The 22,875-nt window shown below is 58.2% G+C and overlaps 2 protein-coding genes across 13 annotated transcripts in view; both read right to left on the reverse strand.

Annotated features, from left to right (window-relative positions):
- Positions 1-3,193: 3,193 nt before the first annotated feature.
- On the reverse strand, positions 3,194-8,556 carry ARTN (artemin). Its single transcript, XM_051856564.2, has 5 exons — positions 6,196-8,556; positions 5,858-6,006; positions 4,519-4,645; positions 4,151-4,274; positions 3,194-4,075 (listed from the first exon to the last, which is right to left on the reverse strand). The coding sequence occupies exons 3-5, from the start codon at positions 4,576-4,578 to the stop codon at positions 3,603-3,605; spliced, it is 657 nt and encodes a 218-aa protein (XP_051712524.1). The 5' UTR covers positions 4,579-4,645; positions 5,858-6,006; positions 6,196-8,556; the 3' UTR covers positions 3,194-3,602.
- Positions 8,557-8,694: 138 nt separating this feature from the next.
- ST3GAL3 (ST3 beta-galactoside alpha-2,3-sialyltransferase 3) overlaps positions 8,695-22,875 on the reverse strand; it is a 230,221-nt gene continuing 216,040 nt past the window's right edge. For 4 of the 12 annotated variants that reach the window (XM_051856568.2, XM_051856567.2, XM_002715162.5 and 1 more), the window contains 3 exons: positions 16,901-17,047; positions 16,562-16,708; positions 8,695-9,647 (listed from right to left, as the gene is read on the reverse strand). In XM_051856568.2, the coding sequence (XP_051712528.1) occupies positions 9,558-9,647; positions 16,562-16,708; positions 16,901-17,047 (384 nt within the window). In that variant the 3' untranslated portion in view covers positions 8,695-9,557. Of the gene's footprint in view, positions 9,648-11,048; positions 11,182-13,471; positions 14,443-16,561; positions 16,709-16,900; positions 17,048-22,875 lie in introns of those variants that run through there. The other 8 variants (XM_070078617.1, XM_070078618.1, XM_070078616.1 and 5 more) reach the window with 3 other exon arrangements.

Here is a 22,875-nt window from a genome sequence, read left to right on the forward strand (position 1 = left end):
GGCACTGTGGCGTAGAGAGTAAAGCCACCACTTGCAGTGGCGACATCCAATATGGGTGCTGGTTCAAGTCCCGGCTGCTCCACTTCTGATCCAGCTTTCTGCTATGGCCTGGGAAAGCAGTGGAAGATGGCCCAAGTTTTTGGGCCCCTGCACCTGTATGGGAGACCTGGAAGAAGCTCCTGGCTCCTGGCTTCAGATCAGCACAGCTCCAGCTGTTGTGGCCATCTGGGGAGTGAACCAGCAGATAGCAGACCTCGCTCTCGCTCTCACTCTCTCTCTCTCTCTCTCTCTGCCTCTCTGTAACTCTGCCTTTCAAATAATAAATAAATAAATCTGTAAAAAAAATGAGGAAGTTTGTAATTACTGAGACAGAGCCCTGCTACGGGCTCGTGAGTACAAGTGGAGAACCGATCAGGCTGCGGACAACATTCACATAGTATTGAGAATAAGGCTTCGTTCCTTTGGGGCCTCCAAATGAGCCTCAGAAACTCTGTGGACTCCCCTAAATATCTTTGTCAGATTTAGAAATCACTGAGTTTTCAGCATTTTTAGGGGAAGAGGGTCCGTAAGTCTCCTCAGAGTCTCGGAGGACTCCACGACCCCCAGAGAGGTTGAGACCCTATGGACGAGAAAGCTTGGTCCCCGGGCACAAAGTCTCCTGAATGTTTTCTCAGACCTCCCTCCCCCTAACCTCTCCTTTTCAAGATAAGACCCAGTGACTCAGTTACACACACGTGTCCTGCAGATGCCTTGCCTGGGAAAGGATGGCAATCCCTGGGCAAGCAAGGAGGAAAGTCCTTAGTCACGGCGCCTACCGGCTCAGTCAGCTGTGGGCAGGGGAACCCATGGAACCTGAAGGCATGCTTCCTGGCTAAAACCAATCTAGAGGCAAGTTTTAGGGGCTCCCTGGAACCCAAAAAGCTGTTTCAAAGCTGCCTGTAATTTTTCTGTCTTGCAAAGGAGCAGTGCTCGATATCCCTCTGCAGGAGAGCATGCCTTCATCCTGGGAAGACCACTCAAGGGGGCAGTGTAGTTTTGCAGATGTGAGACAAAGACCAGATTCAGAAATGGAGATACCAGAGCTCCCCACGGCCCCAGACACAACAGCGGGCAGTCTCGAGCAGTCACGTGACTGCTTCCTTCCACTGCGCTGCGGAGACAGGTGCAGTTCCGCAGTCTGTCTCCTTGGGGGTGGGGGCAGCTTTATCAGATCTGCCTTTAGAAGGGGCACTGGGATTGCTCTGGGCCTCAGGTGAGACTAGCTTTTGTGAAAAGGTGTTCTTGGAGAAGCGACTTCTCCATGTGGGACTTTTGTGAGATGCTGGGCTCACGTTGGGGACCTGCCCTGCTCCCTCAAGGAATGTCAAGAGCCAGCCCCTTTGGCCTGGCTCCCAACCTGGACCTCTGACTTCGGACATTGTCAAAGACGCGTCAGTCTTTCAAGTGGCCTTCAGAGCAGGGGTGTCTGTGCGGCAGGGCCTGCAGGCTTTGGGGACTAGGTTGCGCTTCGCAGTCTCTCCAGCAGGGGGCTCTCTGATCCCAGTGACCATGGAACTGATGGACTGTCCTCCCGCACCCCCAACAAGCCCTCTGCACACTGCACTGGTGCCATTGCCTTTGGGGCGGGGGCTGCAGAAACTGAGGGTCCTCAAGCAGCTTGTAGACAGGGGACAAGAAGGGCTTTGGGGGAACAAAAGCACCCAAGTCTGGGGAGCACCTGGGAGTGGGCCAGTGAACGTGTTAGAGCAGACCCCTTCCTCCTCCCTGACTCAGCACAGGCCCAGCCCCAAGCGAGCCCTTGCCCGCTCCTCGCTCCAGCCTGGGTGACCCGGGCACCTGCACCTGGGGAGGAGTTTCTGAAACAGTGTTACATACCAGAGGGACCCCCGCCCCCCACGACCCCAGCTCTCTGGGGGTGCTCTCACCCTCCCCTGGCTGCAGCTACTGTCTCTGGGCTGACAGTTCTCCATCTCCCGGGCCCAGAGCACCCTCCTCCCTCCAGGCCAGCATACCGCACTGCCTCCTGCAGCCCTTCCGGATGGACCACAGTTCTAACAGCGTCCTTCCTGGATACACACCCCTACCTGTTTTCCAAAGAAAATTCACACAGGCCCCACCCCCACCCTGACAAACGCACAGGACCTGGCCCAAAAGGATGTGCAGGAAAGCTCAGTCAACTACACTGAGCTCTTAACTTCCTGTTCCTGTTCAAATCATTTACCAAATTAAATTTAATGATTTATGTAATTGCTTATTTACTGTCTGTCTCTCCTGGCTCAAATTTTTAAAAAAATTTTTAAAAATTTATATTTAGTTGAGAGGGAGACAGAGGGTTCTCACATCTGCTGGCTCACTCCCCAAATGCCCACAAGGGCCTAAGGCTGAAGCCACGAGCTGGAAACACAAGCCAGGACCCCTGGATGGGTGGCAGGAATCCAGTTACTTGGACTGTCACCATTGCCTCCTAGGGTCTGCATTGGCAGGAAGCTGGAATCAGGAGCCAAAGCTGGAAAATCATTCACTTGTTGAAGGAATAAGTGGATAGCCTTGGTCATAGCCCCAAATGCAGGTCCCTGGGGCTCTTGGCCGCTTCTTGCCTTCTTACCCCAGTGAAGCTGTGCCTCACTCTCTTGTAACCAGCTTCCCATGGCCCCCTCTTCCCCACCCTTAGCCTCTTTTCGGGTGTTCTTGCTCTGGGCTGCTCCACGAAAGGAGGGTAGTGAGCCCCACTTAGGGCACCACCTACAAATGCGGGCAGTGTGTGCACCTGTCAGGGTGCCTTCCAGACGACAGTGCCCTGGATGGTGGGACACTGAGCAGTGGCAGAGGGGCACGGCAGTGTGTGGTCCTCTGCCACCTCACCCTCCACGCAGGGCCCTGGAAGATGCCAGAGGCCGCTGGAATAGGGCTGTCTCCACAGGAGGCTCTGAGTTCTGTTCCCCACAGGCAAATGCTGGGGACTGAGCAGGGGGTGGGACGGGGCCAGTGACGGTGCCAGTGCCACCCATTCTGCCTGTGCTCCATGCCTCCAGTGCCAGAGGGGCTGGCGGGGGTGCGGTTGGGGGGTGTGGAGTGGAGGCAGGGACCAGATAGGCCCGCAGCATATCAGTGGGAGGGTCCGGCCCAGACTTCCACTCAGCCATTCTACCCACTCCCCACTCCCCGCGGCCCGGGAAAGGATCTGACAAACCACAGAGGTAAATAAATAACTTAGAAGTAATAAATACGGGCCCAGGTCCCACAAGTGAGCACAAGGGCAGCTCCAGCACAGCCACCGGCGGCAACCCCAATGTGTCTGCTCCAAATCCCGGCGGCCCGCGGGCGCGGGGTTGGGCTCTGCAGGCGAGGGCTCCCAGTCCGTGGCCTGGCCAGGGCGAGTCTGAGAAGTGGACCCTCAGGTCTGCACAGCTGAGGTCTCGGGTGTCTGTAGGGCTGGGATCGGTAGGGTGATGGCCCTGATCCGCTGTCTCTCCATCTCTCCAGGGCAGGTTGGGGCCTCGGCTCTGTGGCCCAAGTCCCCAGCTGGCGGGTCCTAGGCAGCGAGAGGCGCGGGCCGGGTCCAGCGCACAAGCCCCGGGGGGCGGGGCCGGGCGGGGGCGCTCTCAGCCCAGGCAGCCGCAGGCGGTGGCGGAGAGGCGGTCCACAGTCCTCCAGGTGCTGTTCACGTCCATGAAGGAGACGGCCTCGTAGCGCGTGGGCCGGCAGCAGGGCTGGCTGACGGGCCGGGAGCCGGGCGGCGGTCGCAGGGCCCCGGCGCCCAGTAGGCTGGCCAGGCTGAGGTCGTGCGGGGAGCGCGCGCGGCGGCACGAGCCGCTGCAGAAGCGGAAGCGCACCAGCTCGTCCGAGCTGTGGCCCAAGCCCAGCGCGCGCACCGGCACCAGCTGCGAGCGCAGCCGGCAGCCCTTCGAGCCCGCGGCCTGCGCGCGGCTCCCCCGGGCTTCCGCGCGCGCCGCGCGGCCCCCACGGGGAGGCGCGGGTGGCGGCGGCGGCGGCGGCGGCGCGGGCGGCGGCGGCGCGGGCTGCGGGGGCTGCGGCCGCCGGGCTCTTCCTCCGCACGGACTGGCAGTGCGGCCCCCTGGAAGGAGACGGAGTCACGCGCGGCGTCCCAGGCCAGTCACCCCCTGCCCCGCCCCCTCGCCCTCTCACCTACCCGGCAGGTGGCCGGTGGGGGGCGCCAGGACCGGCGCGGGACTTTCGCGGGGGGCGGGGCCGAGAGAGGCCTCGGAGACGCTGCTCAGCAGGGCCAGAGCGGCCAGGGTGGGCCACAGGGCAGGCTGCGCGGGGAGAAAGAGGGCAGCCTGGTGGGCGCGGGACGGGCGAGCACGGGGCGAGCATGATGGGATTCCTGACTTCGGGAGCACAGGGCAGGGCACTGACCATGCGGAGGGAGCCTGCTCCTTCTCTCCTACTCCTGGTCCCTCCCTCCTGGCCGTTTCCCCTCTCACATCAGACCCCTGGCCAGGCCAAGTCCTGGTCCCTGCCTGATCAATACGGTGGGGGTCCCGGAGAGGCACTCACCTGCCGCCTAGGCACGAGGCAGGGGAACAGCGCCGAAGAGCCTCCGAGTCCGAGTTCCATCTCCAACAACACCAGGAGCTCCCATCAGCGTGTGTGGACCTGCTCCCCGACCCTCTCCTCGGGGCAGCTTGCAAGTTGAGAGATGAATGAATGGTTTGGGGAGTGGTGGAAGGGGGTCATCCCCCAACCTGTCTTTCTTGGTGAGGGTCAAGGGGCTGGGAGAGCTGTACCCGGCCCAGGAGGGGAGGTGGCTGCCCTGAGAGCCGGCTTGAGAGTGCTAGGTGCGGGCAACTGTCCCCTCACAGCGCGGAGGTCAATGGTTTAGTTCCTCTTCCAGAGGCGCAGACAAGGCCCCGAGATCGTCTAAGGTCACGGAGCAGGACCCGAACCGCTGGGGTGGGGTGGAGGTCCTCTCTCCCCAAAGGCTTCCTGCCCTGTGCTGCAGGGCTGAGGTTGCTCTGCTGCTGGGGACCCCGGCTCCCACGGAGGGCTGAGGGCTGCAGGGGAGGAAGCTGAGGCCGGGAGAACAAGGGCACGTGCGGGGCACCCCGACAATGATGACAGTGAGGCCCAGACCTCAGCCTGTGCTGCTGCCCCTTGCTGCTCTGGCTCTCTGTTCTGGCCCCACAGCTCCTGGAGTCCTGTCTTCGAACCACAGGTGTCCTTCAGGAGCCAGCAGATGGTGAGGGCTCACAGATGGGCCTTCTGAAAACTTGGGGCCTGAGCCGGGGCCTCCTGTGGCCACCAGGGGGCAGAGTCTGCTAAGCCTGCAGACGTCCACGTGGGGGTGGTGGGCCTTTCCATACCCTCAGCCCAGGAGGGCCAGCTAGGCCCCCACACCAGCCTGGTCTCTGAGAACTCTGCCACCCTGAGAGCTGGTCCCTGTCTGACCCCCGCTTGGCCTTGGTGGGGGGGGGGCCTGGCAGCCTCACTTTGATCCTAGTTGTGCCCTGGAGTCATCCTTATCCCAGCCAGCCTCCCCAGCCCGCCAGAGACTTCCTGACCCTCATTAGCTGGGTCCCAACTGTCACCATCTGCCCCGCCCCTTCATACACACTGGTGGCACACTTGTCCTCAGGCCTCCCCAGTATGGCTCTCTAAGGCCAGTGTGCCCCTGCTGGCTTACTGGATGCAGAGACCCCCAGAAGAGGCAGATGACTTCCCACAGATGGAAGAAAAAGGCCAGGGGAGGCGGCCCCAAGTGCCCTCTGCGCTAGGGGGAGCCCAGGAGCACATCCCTACGGGCAGCTCAGGCCCTACCTACCTACCCTCCTGGAGGTCTGCGGCCAGTAGGTCCTCCAGCCCTGGCCTGGCCCCCTTCCCCCGGCCAGCTACTCACCACAGGGGTCGGCGCCGTGTCCTCCTAGGCACCGTTCCAAGGACCAGCGCTGGGCTTTCCCCCGCAGCTCAAAAGGCTCATGCCCAGGGCTGTGCACCTGGCAGCACCTCTTCTAGCCCGAAGTGTGGCCTTGGCAGCCGGTCTGTGGCCTGCAGCGGCAGCGGGGGCCTCACATTACAGCAGGCCAGCAGGGCCAGCACAGACCCACAGGCGACTGGAGGGGCAGGGTGGGCCAGAGAGCTGCACTGGGGGCCCAGGAGGGGAAGGGAGACCGTCTGGCCCACTGCCCTCAGCCCAGGGGATCGTCCGTCCAGGGCTGGGATGAGCGGCCGCCTTACCTCGGGTGTGGGGCTCCGAGCCCGAGTCGCAGCGAGGGCTGGGGCCCGAGGGACCTGCTGCTGGCGGAGCCCGCGGGCCGTGTCTGGGGGCCGAGCCCAACTCCATCCCTCAGCAGCCTCCTGCCCGCCGCCGTCCGGTGTCAAATTCCAGCCCCGGCGTCACCGGATCCCTGGGTGGGGCCCGGAGCGCCCCCGCCCCGCCCCACCTTGCAGGGCTCACCTGGCCACTCCACCCGCCGGCTCCGGTCCTCCTGGGGCTCAGCTAGGAGCCCCGAGGTTGGGGGTGGGCCCTGGGCAAGGACCCCGGATGCAGAATGGAGAGCGCGGGGCGGCGGCGAGGCGCGGAAACTGGGAGTTCAGAGTTGGTAGACACGCGAAGTAGAGAGCCGGGAGGCTGGCCGAGGGCGGGCGGGAGGGGGAGGGTGGGGAGGGAGGGCCGGGCCGGTCCCTGCCTCGGCCGCCGCCCGCTGGGACTCGTAGAACGGCGGGTCCCGCTCTCGGCCCCGCCGCTGCACCCGACGCGGCCCGGCATTCGGCCCTCAGGGCCCCAACTCAGCTCGGGTCGCCTCGCCGCTCACCTCTCGAGCTGCCCGGGGAACTGGAGGAGGGACCCACATGCAAACCCACCATCCCTGCGCACCGAGGGCGGAGCTGTGGAAGTGGGTGCCCCGGGCCGGAGAAGGGGAGAGTCGCAGAGGAGGAACATTTGAGCTGAGGCTTGAAGCAGGAGCCGGAGGGTAGCATTTCAGACTTAACTGTGGCCGTCCCGCAGGTGGGGTGGGGGCGGGGAAACAGTGTGCCGAGGTTGGCCGTGGTCCCGGGGCCCCGGAAGGGTTTTGAGCTGAACGGTGCGTTCTGAGGGGTGGTTCTGGCTGTAGTGGGAGGCTGGCTTGGAGACAGAGGAGCGGGTGTAGCCACTGTTGGGAGGCGGCTGGGGCTGTGGGCAGAGCCTGGGGCTGCACTGGCTGCAGAAAAAACTCATTAGAGCCTGAACTGCAGGGGGCAGAGGACGGAGGCCTAAGGTGTGCTTTTGGCCCTGGTGTTTGGGCGAAAGGGGTGCATCCTGGGAGCTGGGGCCCCCTGGCTCAAGAGTTCAGGGTTGGAATGCTGGGTTGCAGGTGAATTTGTAGCCTGGTGCAAAGTGGAGAGGTGGGCTGGCAATGGCGATTTGGAAACAACTAGGAGCTGTGGGAGCGGATGTGAGGGCCAGGGGAACGTGTGGGGACCAGCTGGACCCTGGCTATGACTTTCCCAAACTACCCGCACCCGGCCACCACAGAACTCAGTCAGAATCTTGCGGTGGTCCAAATCTGCACAGGTGATTCTGAGGTTTGGCCAGGGCTCAGAACTGCAGCTGTGATGAGAGCAGCTTCGTGCGGATGGGGGCAGGACGAGAGGTCTGATGGCAGGAAACTGCTGGCAGTGATGGGAGGCCCGGCTCCGCGCGGCCCCCAGGGTGAGCCGCTTGCTCTGTCGCCTCCTCCCACCTCCCACAGCCAGCGGCCACCGGCTTCCCTGGGACTCCCTTCAGCCTAGGGCTGCACGGGCTGCATCCAGAGTACACCCTGAACTGCAGGGACCAAAGGTGTGCTTTTGGCCCTGGTGTCTGGGTGCAGAGGGTGTATCTTGGGAGCTGGGGCCCCCTGGGAGAGGGGCAGGAGCATCTCTGGGGCGTGCCACCCCAGGAGGTGGAGGCGTGTGTGCGTGGCTGGGCCCCGACCCCCTCAGCTGGCAGTCACAGGGTGTGGAAGCTGCTGGTCCTAGGTGTAGCCAGGACCCCCTGTCCTTAGGGCTCACCAGTGGGAGTGCCTGGAGCTGCCTGGACCCCTTGGGTGGGGTAGGCAGGAGAGAGGTGCAGGCGCCAGCTGTCCCGCTTGCTGCCAGGGCAGGAGTGTCTGGCAGGAAGCTCACGCCATGTTCTCAAGGGCAGGTGTAAGATGTACAGTCTTTGGCCTGACCAGGGCTGGGGGTGGGAGAAGAGGGGTGAGGAAGGGAGGGATCAGATTCTTGGGCTCTAAGGGGGTAAGGTGTGACACTTCCCAGGGATGCCTAGAGCTGGGCTGTGTGCCTTCCTGTTCTGTTCCATGCAGGAGGGGGCAGAGGGGAGAGGGGGTGCCCTTTCTAGAGCATAGCTGGGTACTGCGGCAAGGGAGGGGAAGGTCTGGGGGCCTCTGTGCAGGGGGTGGGGGGCCCCTTCTGTGTTTGCAGAGCCGCGGCTGTGGAGACCCACAGGCTGCGTCCTAGGGCTGTGGGCGTCAAAGCCCTGGCTCCGCCAGGAGGTACTGGGAGCTCCGGGGTGTGCATGGTGCCTCTGGTCAGTCTCTCTTAAGGCAGGGAATACAGGACTATGGGGCACAGAGGCCTCCAGGAGGCCACCCAGGTCCTGTAGCTGACCCGGGCAGGCCTGTGGGCTGAAGAGAAGGCCCTTGGGGTTAGCGCAGTGCTGAGTCCTCGGGTTCCTGTTTTCAGGGAATCAGAGAAAGCAGGAGGAGGCCAGCATCAGGGAAGAGCTTTATTGCTTCCACGAGGGCTGCCTGGGCTGCCACAGCCTGGGAAGAGCCTTGTGCCTCGCTTCCCTCTGGTCCGGGCTAAGGCAGAACTGGACAACGTGGCTGTCTCATTGCTGAACCCAGACGTTTCACAAGCCGGTCAGCCCGGGCCCAGGGCCCCGTCCTGTGGATCAGCGCAGCTGGGGGTGGGCAGCCATCCCCCAAAGGCTGGGAGGGGCCTCGCCTACTGCACTTCAAGATTCTTTGCTCCAGCCCGGGGGCTGCCCTGGTGGCTCCCAAGGGATGGCTCTAGCGTTTCCCCTCCCACTGGCCAATAAAGGCCAGAGTGCCATGAGCTGGAGGGCCCTGGCATGAGATCCTGCCCACCGCCCCGTGGCCTGCCGCAGGGTACAGGCCGGTCATGGCACTCCTCCCTTACAGGAGGGGGCTTACTGGTACCACTGCCTGAGGGGCCCTCTTGGGGGAGGGGCCTCTTTTTGCACAGAGAGTGGACTGTATTTGACATCTCCAACCTTATTTAAAAATAAATTATCCCTCCCCTCCCCCCACCCAAATTCACAAAAATGATAATACACCAAACACTGATTGGAGAAACGATTCTGGCAGCAGCCCTGCTGCCCAATGTCCCACCTCCTGCATGCTGGGCCTGCTGGGCACAGCCAGTGGCCTCCTGGCCTCTGGCTTCAAGGACCCAGGCTGGCAGGGAGGCTGAGTGCTGGCCTCAGAGGCTGCCCCGCCAAGGCCTCTGCACCCCGGGGCTCTTGGCACTGTCCGTTGCTGGGTCTGAAGTCTCCTGTGCCGGTGGCGGCCGCTGCTGCTTGTTCCTGGTAGGGTCTGGCCTCGGTGGCCACATCAGATGCCGCTGCTTAGGTCCGTGATGACATGCGCTCTCACCAGCTTCCGTAGGAACTCCTTCTCTCGCTGGATATTGTGCGTCCAGGACTGGAAGGGAAGACGGAGAAGCGGTCAGGTGGGCCACCCGGGGACTTCGGTGGCCTCTTCCAGTCATTACCCACTGGTGCTGACCACGGAAATGGGGGATCGGGGGCAGACGCTCACAGTCAGTGGGGCCTGCGAGATCTCGAGGCCCCCTACTCTGCCCCTGCTGCTTGCCGCTTTTCCTTCTTCTAAGATTTGGAGAAACTAACCTCGTAGCTGGCTCCTTAGCCCAGCAGAACCACCTCTCCTGACCTCTCCCAAGTCTTGGAGGAAGGACCCTGCGCCTTCTGACTCCAGCCCTGGTCTGGTCCCCGGAGGGCAGGGTGAGTCCTGTGCACCCTGCGGCACAGGGGCTGAGCCCTTTTCTGGCCTGACACAGATCTCATCAGCTCTCCTGGCCTGGGCAGCTAACGAAATCCTGCTTCCCAGATCAAGAGCCAGGGGCCCGAGAAGAAGAGGCGGATCCTCGGTCAACATTTTTCTTTTTCATAGGCAAGTAATAATTGTATGTACTGATGGAGTGCAATGTATGCATACAGTGTGGAATAATTAAATCAAGCTGTTTAATACAGCCATCACCTCACATATGTATTTTGTGTAGTGAGAATGTTTGACAACCATTAATAACACTGTGTTGTAGATTTTAAAACTGCTGAGGCCAGTCTTATTGACAGTACGGGAATTACAAGGAAGAGGCTACCTTCCAGGGCTTTCCTGGTCTAGGACAGGGTTCTTTCTTTTTAAAGATGTGTTTATTTATTAGAAGGGCAGAGTGACAAGGAGACAGAGAGAGAGGGAGATCTTCCATCCACTGGTTTACATCCCAAATGGCTGCAGTGGCCAGAGCTGGGCCAGGCCGAAGCCAGGAGCCTGTAACTCCATCTAGGTCTCCCACATGGGTTCAGGAGGCCCAAGCACTTGGACCATCAGGGAGCTGGATGGAAGTGCAGCAGACAGAACTTGAACAAGCGCTCTGATATGGCGTGCTGGAGCTGCACCTGCTTCGCATCCCCAGTCCTCTCACCAGGAAGCTCTGAGGACTCCCAGATAATGGAAAAGGCTCCTCCGCTGAACGAATGAAGGAATGAATGTCGGGCCCTGCTGGCGTGGCCCCCGCCGGCCTCCCTGCTGCATTTGTTGGGTTGAGCCACGGTAACTGTGTTCACAGTCACATTTACTGGCTTGCCCACCCCTTATTCTGACCCAGTCAACCCTCTCCAACCTTCTAGACCTTTCCAAATCCGGATGTCAGGCACTCATATGCAAAATTCCTCTGCTGTGAACAGCCCCTTCAATGTCCTGTGCTGACCACATGCTCAGTCGTAGCGCCCCCAGGCCCCCACTCAGGCAGTGGCCGTTTCTTCCTTGAACTCTGCCGCCTGCCTCTCCACGCTCTCTGCACACCTGCGGCTCTGCCTTCTGTCTGGTGCAGACCTGGGGTGATTCACCCCTGGTTTGTGACGACTCAGGCCTCTGGCTCACCATCTTTCTTTGAGGGCAGGGATTGTTGGGCACAGAGTAGGTGCTCAGGAAGTATCTGTTGAATGAAACTAAATGTTATTGGAAAGGAAGCAGGCTGGGAGGAATGGCAGGGCCACGATTCACTTAGCCCACACCGTCACCTCTCCCCTGAGGGAGAAGGAACCCAATGCACCTGCCAGGAGTCACTGAGGGTTCGAAGTGTCAGGCAGGGCCGGCACCGCGGCTCACTTGGCTGAGCGGCGCCGGCACCCCGGGTGCTAGTCCTGGTTGGGGCGCCAGATTCTGTCCTGGTTGCTCCTCTTCCAGTCCAGCTCTCTGCTGTGGCCCAGGAAGGCAGTGAAGGATGGCCCAAGTGCTTGGGTCCCTGCACCCGCATGGGAGACCAGGAGGAAGCACCTGGCTCCTAGCTTCAAATGGGCGCAGCACACTGGCCATAGTGGCCATTTGGGGGGTGAACCAGTGGAAAGAAGACCTTTCTCTCTCTCTAACTTTGCCTGTCAAAAAACAACAACAACAACAACAACAAAAAAACAGCGCTGCGGCTCACTAGGCTAATCCTCCGCCTGCGGCACCAGTACCCCAGGTTCTAGTCCCGGTTGGGGCACTGGATTCTGTCCCAGTTGCTCCTCTTCCAGGCCAGCTCTCTGCTGTGGCCAGGGAGTGCAGTGGAGGATGGCCCAAGTCCTTGGGCCCTGCACCCGCATGGGAGACCAGGAGAAGCACCTGGCTCCTGGCTTCGGATCAGCGCAGTGCGCTGGCCATTGGGGGCTGAACCAACAGAAGGAAGACCTTTCTCTCTGTCTCTCTCTCTCTCACTGTCCACTCTGCCTGTCAAAAAAAAAAAAAGAAAAAAAAAGTAAGTTTGAGGCAGGAAGTCAGAAATGAGCCTGTGTGTATGGAACAAAAGCATCTGCAGCAGCTCCCCTTGGAAGCAGCCCAGTGCTTCACACTACGAAGTCCTGCCTGTACCCCGATAACTTCACAGGTGGTCTCAGCCTTCCCCCCAAAGAAAGCTCCCCAGGGGTCCTCTCCTCAGCACCCAATGGGTTACCTGGCCTGATAACACTGGGCAATGAAACCTTCCCAAGGGAAGCTCCTCTTCCACAGGGCACTTCAGGTGGGCCCCCAGGCTGACAGCACTGAGCAGTGAAACCTTGGGAGGAATTTCACCCAATTCACACCCAGCAAACCTTCTGTCCAGGAGGAGGGGGAGGGGAAGGACTGGACCCTGTGCCCTTATGAGCCCCAGGCTGAATGCAGACCGCGTGCTCAGCGCTCAGCCCGTTCCTGCGCCGCCCGCCTGGCCTGCAGGTGTTTTCTCTCCATTGACCGTGTAACCTCGCCTTCCCAAGCAGGAGTGACTGGGCACTCTCGGATTCTGTCCCATCCGTTCCGACGGATGCTGCCTTGCTTACCACTGCTTGCTGTCTCACGTCTGAATCCTTTCCTGCACAAAGACAAGAACCTGTTCCACCCAGCTGCACTAACGAACGCTCAGCAGATGACTGGGTGTTTGATGATGTTAAGGAATTACCATTAAAGATGTGATAAAACGTATAGTCCTTGTCTGTTAGAGAAACTTCGTGAAGTATTTGTGACTGGAACGAGATCGTGGCTGAGACCTACTTCCAAGACACCGGTGGCGTGGGGAGCAGGAGAGGAGGAACATGGGGGCTGTGTTGACCGTGTGTTGGTAACTGCGGAGAGAGGGTGACGGGCACCTGGGAATTATGTTGTCCTCTACACTGGTGGTCAGCCCTGGGGGGTGGCTCTCCTGCTCTTTTCCTAACTCCCCCTCCAGGCAGACAGGGTTTCATCTCCGGGAGCTCTGGCTATGGGCTGGGGCAGGGTTCTAGTACGCTGGCTCCACAGTCTCCCTGCATAGCCCCTGCCTTCAGGAGGGCTGCCCCTCGCCCAGCTGTCAACACTGCCCTTCTGCCTCCTTCCTCTCTGCCCTCTCTCTGGGCAGTCCCAGGAGCGCCCTCCCTGGGTCTGAACGAACGGCTGTGCTCACAACTCACACCTCCGTTCCCAGGCCAGACTCCTGTCCCAGCCCCCTTCACCCTCCAGCTGCTGCCCTGCCTCCCTGCCCCCTTCTCTCCCAGGCGTCCTTGTCTGCAAGGGCCCTGCCTGCCGCTCCCCATTCTCGGAGGCTGTGGCCACCGGCTTCTGTGCTGGGGACACTCCCTTCTCAAAGTGCTGCTCCTTTGGTCTCCATGATGCTGCACCTTCCTGATTCTTCTCTGCTCCTATTTTCTTTGAGTTCCTGTGCCATTTCCTCCTCATGCCCAGCCTTCAGTCCCCACACCCCCCACACTCCTGCTGGGCCTGGGGAGATGAACAAGGTGAGGCAGTGGGAGGCCAGGGCCCTCAGTGGTTCCCTGAGCAGAGATTCTAAACCCAGGCAGCAGCATTTGCAGTGAATGTCATCCAGGGGCTCAGTGACTAACAGAGACAGGTGGGGCTATCATCTATGAGTGCTTCCTATGTGCCAGAGCCTTTTTCTCTCTTTTTTTTTTTTTTCTAAACTCATTATTATGTCCCATCTCCCCCAAACTCCAGGAGGTGGGTGCTGTTCTTGTCCCCATCACAGATAAGGAAGGCAAGGTCGGGAGCCAGGCTCTGACCTGAGCACCCAGACCCAGGCCGCTTGACTTCAGAACCTATGTGCTCTGCAGAGCTGTGTGTGTGGGATGACGCAGTAGGTATGTGAGCCCCAGAGCCACAAGGTTGTCGTGATGGTGAAACCAGAGATGTGACAGGTGGGAGGAAAGGGGCAGTGTCAGAGACAGCGTGGGGCAGCTGGTGCCCTTCCAGTTCTTCCCTGGCGTCTAATGTCCTGCTTCTTGCCTGTCTTCTCATCACCACGGCCAAGGGTCTGGTTCAGGAATTACCCTCTTGCTTTGACTGCTGCCTCCCAACTCGTTTTTGTTCCTGTCATAACCCCCTCCTCTTCACCGTGCAGCCCCACTGGCCCTACTCCATGCTATCTGCAGTCCAAAACTCCCCCAGGCCTGCCTGTGCCTTCAGCATCAAGTCCAAACTCCCTACAGCAGCATACAAAGCTCTTTATGATCCTGCTATGCCTGTATTTCCAGCTCTTTCTTTTTTGTTTAAAAATTTATTTATTTATTTGGAAGGCAGAGTTACAGAGAGGCAGAGAGAGAGAGGTCTTCCATCCGCTGGTTCACTCCCCAATTGGTTGCAACAGCCAGAGCTGAGCTGATCTGAAGCCAGGAGCCAGGAGCTTCTTCAGGGTCTCCCATGTGGGTGCAGGGGCCCAAGGACTTGGGCCATCTTCTACTGCTATCCCAGGCTATAGCAGAGAGCTGGATCAGAAGTGGAGCAGCCAGGACCAGAACCTGCACCCGTATGGGATGATGGCACTGCAGGTGGTGGCTTTACCTGCTTATGCCATAGCACTGACTCCCTAGCTTTCACATTCTGCCTAAAACTTCTACTTAAATATTTTTCCTTTACAATTATTTATTTATTTTTGTTTTATTTGAAGGGCAGAGAGACAGATGGATAGAGATCTTCCATTCACTGGTTCACTCCCCACATGTGTGCAACAGCTGGGGCTGGGTCAGGTTGAAGGCAGGAGCCTGGACTCTATCCAGGTTTCCCAAGTGGGTGGCAGGGACTCAAGTACTTGAGTCACGCTTGCTGCCTCCCAGGATGTGACCAGCAGGAAGCCGGATCAGAAGCAGAGCGGCTGGGACTCAAACAAGGCACGCCCATGTGAGATGTGGGCATCCCAGTGGTGACTTCAATGCTGCACCACACACCTGTCCTCACCTAAAGCTTTTATACAGAATTCACATGAAAGGAGTATGTGAGAGGGGTGGGCGTGTGGTGTGAACCCGCAGATGAAAGAGCTCTTTCCAATAAACTAATAGAAATTACAAATCCAGAAGGAATAAGTCAGAGAAGATAAAATAGAAACCAGGAGGCAGAGATAAGCTGTGGGAGCAGTTTGGAGTGGGTGCTGGCAGGGGACAAAGAAGCAAGAAGATGCTGGCAAACCCACTACTGGAAGAACGTCCATGTCCACCCGGAACTCAGCCACCGAAGCTTAACTCCCAAAGGCAGAGCCCTCAGTGGGCGGGATTAGCGCCCTCCCAGGGGGGACTGCAGAGGGCTCCCCGACCTTCGTCTGTCTTGGTGGAGCAGCCGCAGCCAGCAGATGGCTGTCTACGAACCAGGCACCCTACGTGCCGGCACCTTGGTCTTGCATTTCCCAGCCTTTGGGGCTGTGGGACGTGAGTTTCTGTCGTCTGCGGCATTGTGAGAGCAGGCCGCATAGACCAAGACCAAACCAAAAAGCTCAGTTCAGGGTGGATGATAATGGAGGCCTTGGGTGGGATGCCAGTCTCTCGGGGAAGGTGCCGGTAAGCAGGGCAGGTAGGCTGGGGTGGAGCCTCGGCTGCTGCTGCTGCTGCTTCCCAAAGGGGAGCGTGGACACTGCGAGAGACTGAGAGGGGAGGGTGCACAGGCCAACCCGAGACATCTGGGCGGGAGGAGTTCAGGGACCCGTCCACTGCATTTGCAGCTGTGAGGCAGGTCACTGGGGACCTTGGAGGCAGTGGTGACAAGTCAGGGGAGCCAGGCTGTGGAGGGGCAAAGGCAAGCAGAGCACACAGGGGCCTGCATTGTGGGTGGGGCGGAAGCAGGTGGAGTGGAAGGCTCTGGCCCAGGGCAGTGTGGGGCAGGCAGAGAGACAGGGAGCAGGAAGGAGCCAGCCGAGACCACAGCCTGGGTTTATGAGCACTGGGGGTTTGCACAGATGGACTGCTTCCACCAACGGCCTCAGTCACCAACACGGGGCGGAGGAGCAGAGGCTTCCAGCCTCAGGCTGGTGGGCGCGGTGGCAGGCACCAAGGTGTGGAAGAGGGCTCTGATTTCCCAGCTGGGATCTGCACTGTGCAGGGAGATGCAGGAGCTGGGAGCATTGCACAGAGGCCACCTGTGTGACCAGGGGAAGGTGGAGGAGGCCCCAGGGCCCTTCGGGGGTCCGAGAGGCTGTGCTCCTTCAGGGTCGGGTGAGGGGCAGGGAGGTCCTCTGGGGAAGGCAGGACCTGCAGGTTGAGGGTGACCCTGGGTTGGTGCCCACACTCGGGTATGGTGGCTGGGAGCGCAGTGAGGAGGAGAATGGCAGTGGTGGTGGGGGGAGAGGCATGGGGTAAAAGTCCAGGGCAGAGGCTGAGGAAGGGGATGCCAGGTTCAGCGCTGGGTGGGGGAAGGGCTAGGGAGATGGGCACGTAGGGTGCCAGTGGCCAGAGGCCTGTGTGCGGGATGGACCTGCCTGGAACCCACTTAGTTGAGGGTGGGTCAAGCCTCGCTGGGAAGCTCTGCAGGGCACGTTCCGGCCTCTGTGCCTGCAGCCCCCTCCCCTGGCCATGCCCAGGACCCGCCCCCCATGCCCAGCCCCGAACCTCTTTGATGGCGGCCATGCGCACGGTCTCGTAGTAGTGCAGGGGTGCGTTGGGGTTGCTCATGTCATAGCCAAAGCCAGCGACGGCCACCTCATCACAGCCGTGTAGCGCCATGGTCACTGCCACGCTGCCAAGGGTCGGGATGTTCTGGACGAAGAGAGGAGAGCAGGCGTGAGACAGCAGCTGCGGGAGGGCTGAGCCCTCAGCTGGGCCCCTGGGGCCACGTGCCCTTCCCAAGGCCTGAGCTCTCCGCCCACGTGGCCGCCCCAGGCCCTTCTCCCTCCCCAAGACACCGCCAGCCAGCTCTCCTGTTCCCTCTCGCGGGAGCCCGGGACTCACCCCCCGGCCCATGAGGCCGTTGTTGAAGGGCAGCCCGATGAGGGTGAAGGCGGCCTCCTGGATGAAATACGGGTTGAGGATGCGAATCTCGGGGGGCTCCTTGGGCACCCGGGTGGCCACAGACTTCCAGAAGCCGTCCGATGCACTCTGTGGACCCGGCACAAGAGGGCATGAGCTGGGCACACAGCTGGAGAGGGGACTGGGTGGGTGGCAGGGTCCAAGGTGTATTGGGGCAAATACTCAAAGAATGAGGTGAGGGGCATGAGGTGTCCACGGGGCACTGGGGCCTGTGGTGGGGACACGGGATGTGACATGGAAGACACAAAGGGTGCTGCAGGGCAGGGGACACTGTCCGGAGTGCTGCTGCTCTGGCCTGAGGGGCTCTTGGGCCAACAGGAAGACTTGGGGGTCCTGCTGTCCCACCACCGCCCACCCCGCAGCAGCTCAGGGCCCACCAGGGACTTGCCCCCTCTCCTATCTCCTCTGCTGGCTCACTCCGGGCCCTCTGCTGCCTCTCAGTCAACTGGTCTAAGTGAGCCTGAAAAACACAGCGAGGGTGTGAGCCAGGATGGCACGGCACAGCCACACACACACACTTGGTCTGCTGGAGACTACAGCTGGGGGACAAGCTCTCTGGGTTTCTCTAACTCTAAAATGGGATCGTTCTGCCCTTGGAGAATGTGGCGCCATGCTGGAGAGGCACCGGCCCTGAAACCTGACGCCCATGTCCATTCCAGGGCCAGGGCTTCCTCGCATACAGCACAGGAACGACTCTCTGGTCTGCTGTTCAGTACGTAAGCCCTTCCTGGCCAGGACCTGAAGGCAATCACTTGGACTACTCTCTATCGCTAGCTCCCTCAGCACCTTGCCCTGGGCCTTCTACTGCCCTCTGCAGGGAGACCCCAAACTTGGGGATGAATCCCTTCCTCCCATTTCCCACAGATACCACTAGGCTCCTGAGCCGGCGCTGTAGCAAAGCCGCAGCCCCACCCCTCAGGCATCACCAAGCCGTGGGCCCTAACCACAGTGTTACTTCCAGTGGGGTTGTTATTTGTCCAGAAAACTTAAAAAGAATCAATTGAACTTGGCACATATACAACAATGTAGTATACCTGAAACAACACAAGAGAAGTCCCATTTACAACCACACCAAAAAACAAAGAATTTCTAAGCAATCAACTTAGAGAGATATGTGAGATCTACAGGAACAAAACTATATAATCCTTTATGGAGAGATACAAAAACATGACTTAAGGAAGTGGGGGCGGCACTGAGTGCAGCTGTTAAGATGCGGCTTCGGATGACAGCTGTATCTGAATGCCTGGGTTCGAGTCCCGGCTCTGTTCTTACACCAGCCTCCTGCTAATGTGCGTCCTGGAGGGCAGCAGATGATGGCTCAAGCACTTGGGTCCCCGCTGCCTTGAGCTCCTTAGCTCCTGGCTTTGGCCTGGCCCATTTCCAGCCATCGCAGGCATTTGGGAGGGAACCAGTGGATGGAATATCTGTTTGCCTTTCAAATAAACATAAATTTAAAATAGTAAGATATTATCTTTTAATCCACTAAAATACGCATGTGGGTGTGTTTGTGTATACACTGCTATAGGAGCAAAATTTGGTCTAGACATTCTAAAAAGAGATCTGACAGTGTGTATTAAAAGCTTCAAAGCTGTTTACACCTTATGCCTCCAAAGTTTCCTTTCTGAAAGTAATCAGAGTGGTAAAGACTTTTATAAAAAGTTCTTCAGTGGCACAGTGAGCAAAGCTGCCGCCTGCAGTGCCCAAATCCCATATGGGCGCTGGTTTGAGTCCCGGCTCCTCCACCTCTGATCCAGCTCTCTGCTGTAGCCTGGGAAGGGAGTAGAAGATGGCCCAAGTCCTTGGGCCCCTGCACCCACGTGGGAGAACTGGAAAAAAGCCCCTGGCTTTGGATGGGCCCAGCTCTGGCCATTGCGGTCATTTGGGGTATGAATCAGTGGATGGAAGATTTCTCTCTCTCTCTCTGCCTCTCTTCTCTCCGTGTAACTCTGACTTTAAAATAACTAAATAAATCTTTTTTAAAAAAAGCTCTTTATCATATTCTTATTTATAAAAGTGAAAAAAAAACACATAAAAAATCCAAAAGTTTACAACAGAGGTTTGGTTACATGACACATGAAACATCAGTATGTCAGAATTCTGCCACACGGATGTCCCATAATTCATGTGACAGTCTTCTGTTGGCAGCCATCTAGATCATTGCTAGTGCCCCCAGTCAGCTCCTGTCCACTTCCGAACTGAAAGCCTGGAGATGAACTCTGGATTTTCCTCCTCTTCCTCCACCTCTCCAGTGCCTACTGATCCTCTGGTTCTTTTGATTCCATAGAGGACTTCAAGAAGCTCCCACGGTGGGCTGGGATCGTGGCACAGCGGGTTAAGCCACTGCTTGAAAAGTCATCATCCCATATTGGAGTGCCAGTTCAAGTCCCAGCTGCTCTCTCTCTCTCTTTTTTTAAACAGTTCTTTCCTTCATGAAGATTATACTTTTTTTTTTTTTAAAGATTTATTGATTTATTTGAAAGGCAGAATTCCAGAGAGGCAGAGGCAGAGAGCGAGAGAGAGGTCTTCCATCCATTGGTTTACTCCCCAGATGGCTGCAATGGCTGGAGCTGCGCTGATCCGAAGCCAGGAGCCAATAGCTTCTTCCAGGTCTCTAAAGTGGGTGCAGGGGCCAAAGGACTTGGGCCATCTTCTACTGCTTTCCCAAGCCACAGCAGAGATCTGGATCAGAAGTGGAGCAGCCGGGGCTCGAACCAGTGCCCATGTGGGATACTGGCACTACAGGCAGCAGCTTTACCTGCTACGCCACAGCACCGGCCCCTGCTCTGCTTCTGATACAGTTCCCTGCTAATTTGCCTGGAACGACAGCAGATTATGGCCCAAGTGCTTGGGTCCCTGCCAACAGCCACATGAGAGACCCAGATGGAGGCTCTGGCCCCTGGCTCCAGCTTGGTGCAGCCGTGGCTGCTGCAGCCCTTTGGGGAGTGAACCAGCTGACAGAAGACCTTTCTTGCTCTCTATCTCTCCCTCTATCTCTGACAATCTTTCAAATAATAAATAAATAAATCTTTAAAAAGTTAATTGAAAATGGAATTAAGATATTTTGGTGAAAAAAAGCTCCTGGAACTGGCCTGGCTAAGCCTTGGCCACAGAGGCCATCTGGGGAGTGAAACAGCAGATGGAAGATCTCTTTTTCTTGGGTTCTCTCTCTTTTGAAAAGAACTCCAACTTGCAAAATAAAGCAATCTTTAAAAAAAAACTATTAAAGAAAAGGAAATCCATGCATACAAAGGGTCCTCAAAAAGTTCATGAAAAATGTACACTATGGGGCCAGCACTGTGGCACAGCCAGTAGTAAAGCCACTGCCTGTGACACTGACATCCCATGTGGGTGCCAGTTCAAGTCCTGGCTGCTTCACTTCTGATCCAGCTCTCTGCTAAAAGCCTTGGGCCCCTGCACTTACATGGGAGACCTGGATGAGGCTCCTGGATCCTGGCTTTGGCCTGGCCCAGCCATGGCTGTTGTGGCCATTTGGGGAGTGAGACAGAGGATGCAGGATCTCTCTCTCTCTCTCTGCTTGTCCTCTGTCTTTCAAATAAATAAAATAATTTTTAAAATGTTACATTACAATTTATGGATTTAGAGCACCTGGCTCAACACCCAAAGAGTGACTGGAACACACTCAGTAAGTTTGTGGCTTCCATCCATTGACTCAGCAGGTGTGGAATGAGTGCCTCGAAGGGGCTGCCTCTGCCTCCCTAACCAAGATGGCTGAGTACCAACAGATCACCCACCACCACCGCCCACAGCAGATCAGAGCTTGGGGGCCAGCAAGCCCCGTCTGTCTGACTCGTAGGTTTCAGTGGCAGCCCATGTGAAGTCCCCACTTGCTAATTCAGGCCTCCAGGCTTCCGCTGATGCCGCCTGCCTCTAACACCCTACCTAGCAGCTGCTTCTGCCCCTGTCTCTCTGGACCCCACATTCCTAGACAGAACTGATCTCCCACCCTTGAAAGGGGATAAAATACAAAGGTGAGATCCTTGGTCCTGGGATTCAACTTTTTTTTTAAAAACATTAAAAAAAAATTTTTTTTTTAATTTATTTGACAGGTAGAGTTTTAGACAGTGAGAGAGACAGAAAGGTCTTCCTTGCATTGGTTCACCTCCCAAATGGCCACCACAGCCAGCGCTGCGCCGATCCGAAGCCAGGAGCCAGGCACTTCCTCCTGGTCTCCCATGCGGGTGCAGGGCCCAAGCACTTGGGCCATCCTCCACTGCCCTCCCGGGCCACAGCAGAGAGATGGACTGGAAGAGGAGCAGCTGGGACTAGAACTGGGATTCAACTTAAGCTCTGGTCACTCACTGTGGAGACCCTGGGCAAGGAACATACCATCTCCTTATGGACCAAGAAAGGCTATGGTGGGCCTTTACTTTATGGATTGGTGTGAACACTAAATGAGATAACGCAGGCTGAGTGCACATAGCAGTGTGCTGCAACCCTCTGTCCTATGGGGCAGGGGCTCACTTAGGATTCATTTCTGCTACCCAGGGCCCAGCCCAGCAGGGAAGCAAGTGCTCACTAAAGGAAAAATGGCAGGACAGGTGTTGTGGCACAGGGAGCTAAGCAGCCACCTGTGATGCTATAGCATCCAATACAGGTGCTGGTTCTGGTCTCACTGCTATGCTTCTGATACAGCTCCCTGCTAATGGCCTGGGAAAGCAGCAGAACGTGGCCCAAGTCTTTGGGCACCTACACCCATGTGGGAGATGCAGATGGAGTTCCAGGTGCCTGGCTTCAGCCTGGCCCAGCCCTGGCTGTTGCAGCCATTTGGGGAGTGAACCAGCAGGTGAAACCTCTCTGTCTTTAACTCTGCCCTTCAAATAAATAAAACTTAGTTTAGCTTATTGATTTGAAAGGCAAAGTTACAGAGAGGGAGAGACAGAGAGAGATCTTCCATCTGCTGGTTCACTCTCCAAATGGCTGCAACAGCCAGGGCTGGGCCAGATGGAAGCCAGGAGCCAGGAGCTTCTGCTGGGTCTCCCACATGGGTGCAGAGGCCTACGCACTTGGGTCCTCTTCCGTTGTTTTCCCAGGCCATTAGCAGGGTGCTGGATCAGAAGTGGAACAGCTGGGTCTTGAACTGGCACCTATATGGGATGCTAGCGTCGCAGGCGGCGGCTTTATCCACTATACCACAACACCAGCCCCCAAATAAAATCTTAAAAAACAGGGAGACATAACACCTGCCCAAGATCCCCAACAGCCTCAGTGACAGTAAATGGCTCTCCATTGGTCAGACCCTCTGCAGCCCCCTCCTCGTCTCTCCCATCACTGTGACAACCTCTCTGTCCCTGGAAAAGTCCATCTGTCCTCAAGGGTCAGCTCATACAAGGGGCCCTTCTGGGTCTCAGCCCCGGTCACACTGCGTGAGCAGACTCCATTTCCCCTTGCTCCTGCACGTCCAGGAGAGGAGTGTGGGTGTGGTGGGTAAAGGTAGGAATGGCAGGGAAAGAAGTGGTGAAGGCCTCAGGCAGCCAGGACCCGCTGTGCTGGGTGGGCCAGATGTGGGCTTTGGCAGCGGCGGGCGCCAGGTTGTGCCAAGCACAGCCCCAGCCCTTCTCTGGAGCAAGGAGGCCCCAGCAGCTTCCCACTGACGGTTCCTGCCTGTGCCTGCCCCACACACGCTGGAAGAGAGGGAAGAAAGTGCAGGGGCTGCTCAGGAGGGACATGGAGGGCCAGGAAGGGGCACGGCTGGGCTGCATGTGCCTTGAGGCTGGTTTGCGTAGACATTATTTACGTCTCTTCAACATTCAGCCACTTCGCAAGGACAAATAAAGCAGATGTTCAAAGCCACACAGCCTGCAAGTAGCTGGGCAGATTCAAACCTGAATGTCCGGCCCCCTCGGCGGGTGTTCGTCTTGCCACAACATTTATGTCAC

This window comes from Oryctolagus cuniculus, chromosome 7 (assembly GCF_964237555.1).
Source record: "Oryctolagus cuniculus chromosome 7, mOryCun1.1, whole genome shotgun sequence".
NCBI classification, from domain to species: domain Eukaryota; kingdom Metazoa; phylum Chordata; class Mammalia; order Lagomorpha; family Leporidae; genus Oryctolagus; species Oryctolagus cuniculus.

Bases quoted from the DNA above. Each gene is read 5' to 3' on its own strand.
- ARTN (XM_051856564.2), bottom strand. From the start codon at position 4,578: ATGGAACTCGGACTCGGAGGCTCTTCGGCGCTGTTCCCCTGCCTCGTG. The intron at 4,275-4,518 runs GTGAGTGCCTCT...CTCCCCGCGCAG, and splicing joins GCCTCGTGCCTAGGCGGCAG to CCTGCCCTGTGGCCCACCCT. The intron at 4,076-4,150 runs GTAGGTGAGAGG...GTCTCCTTCCAG, and splicing joins CCCCACCGGCCACCTGCCGG to GGGGCCGCACTGCCAGTCCG.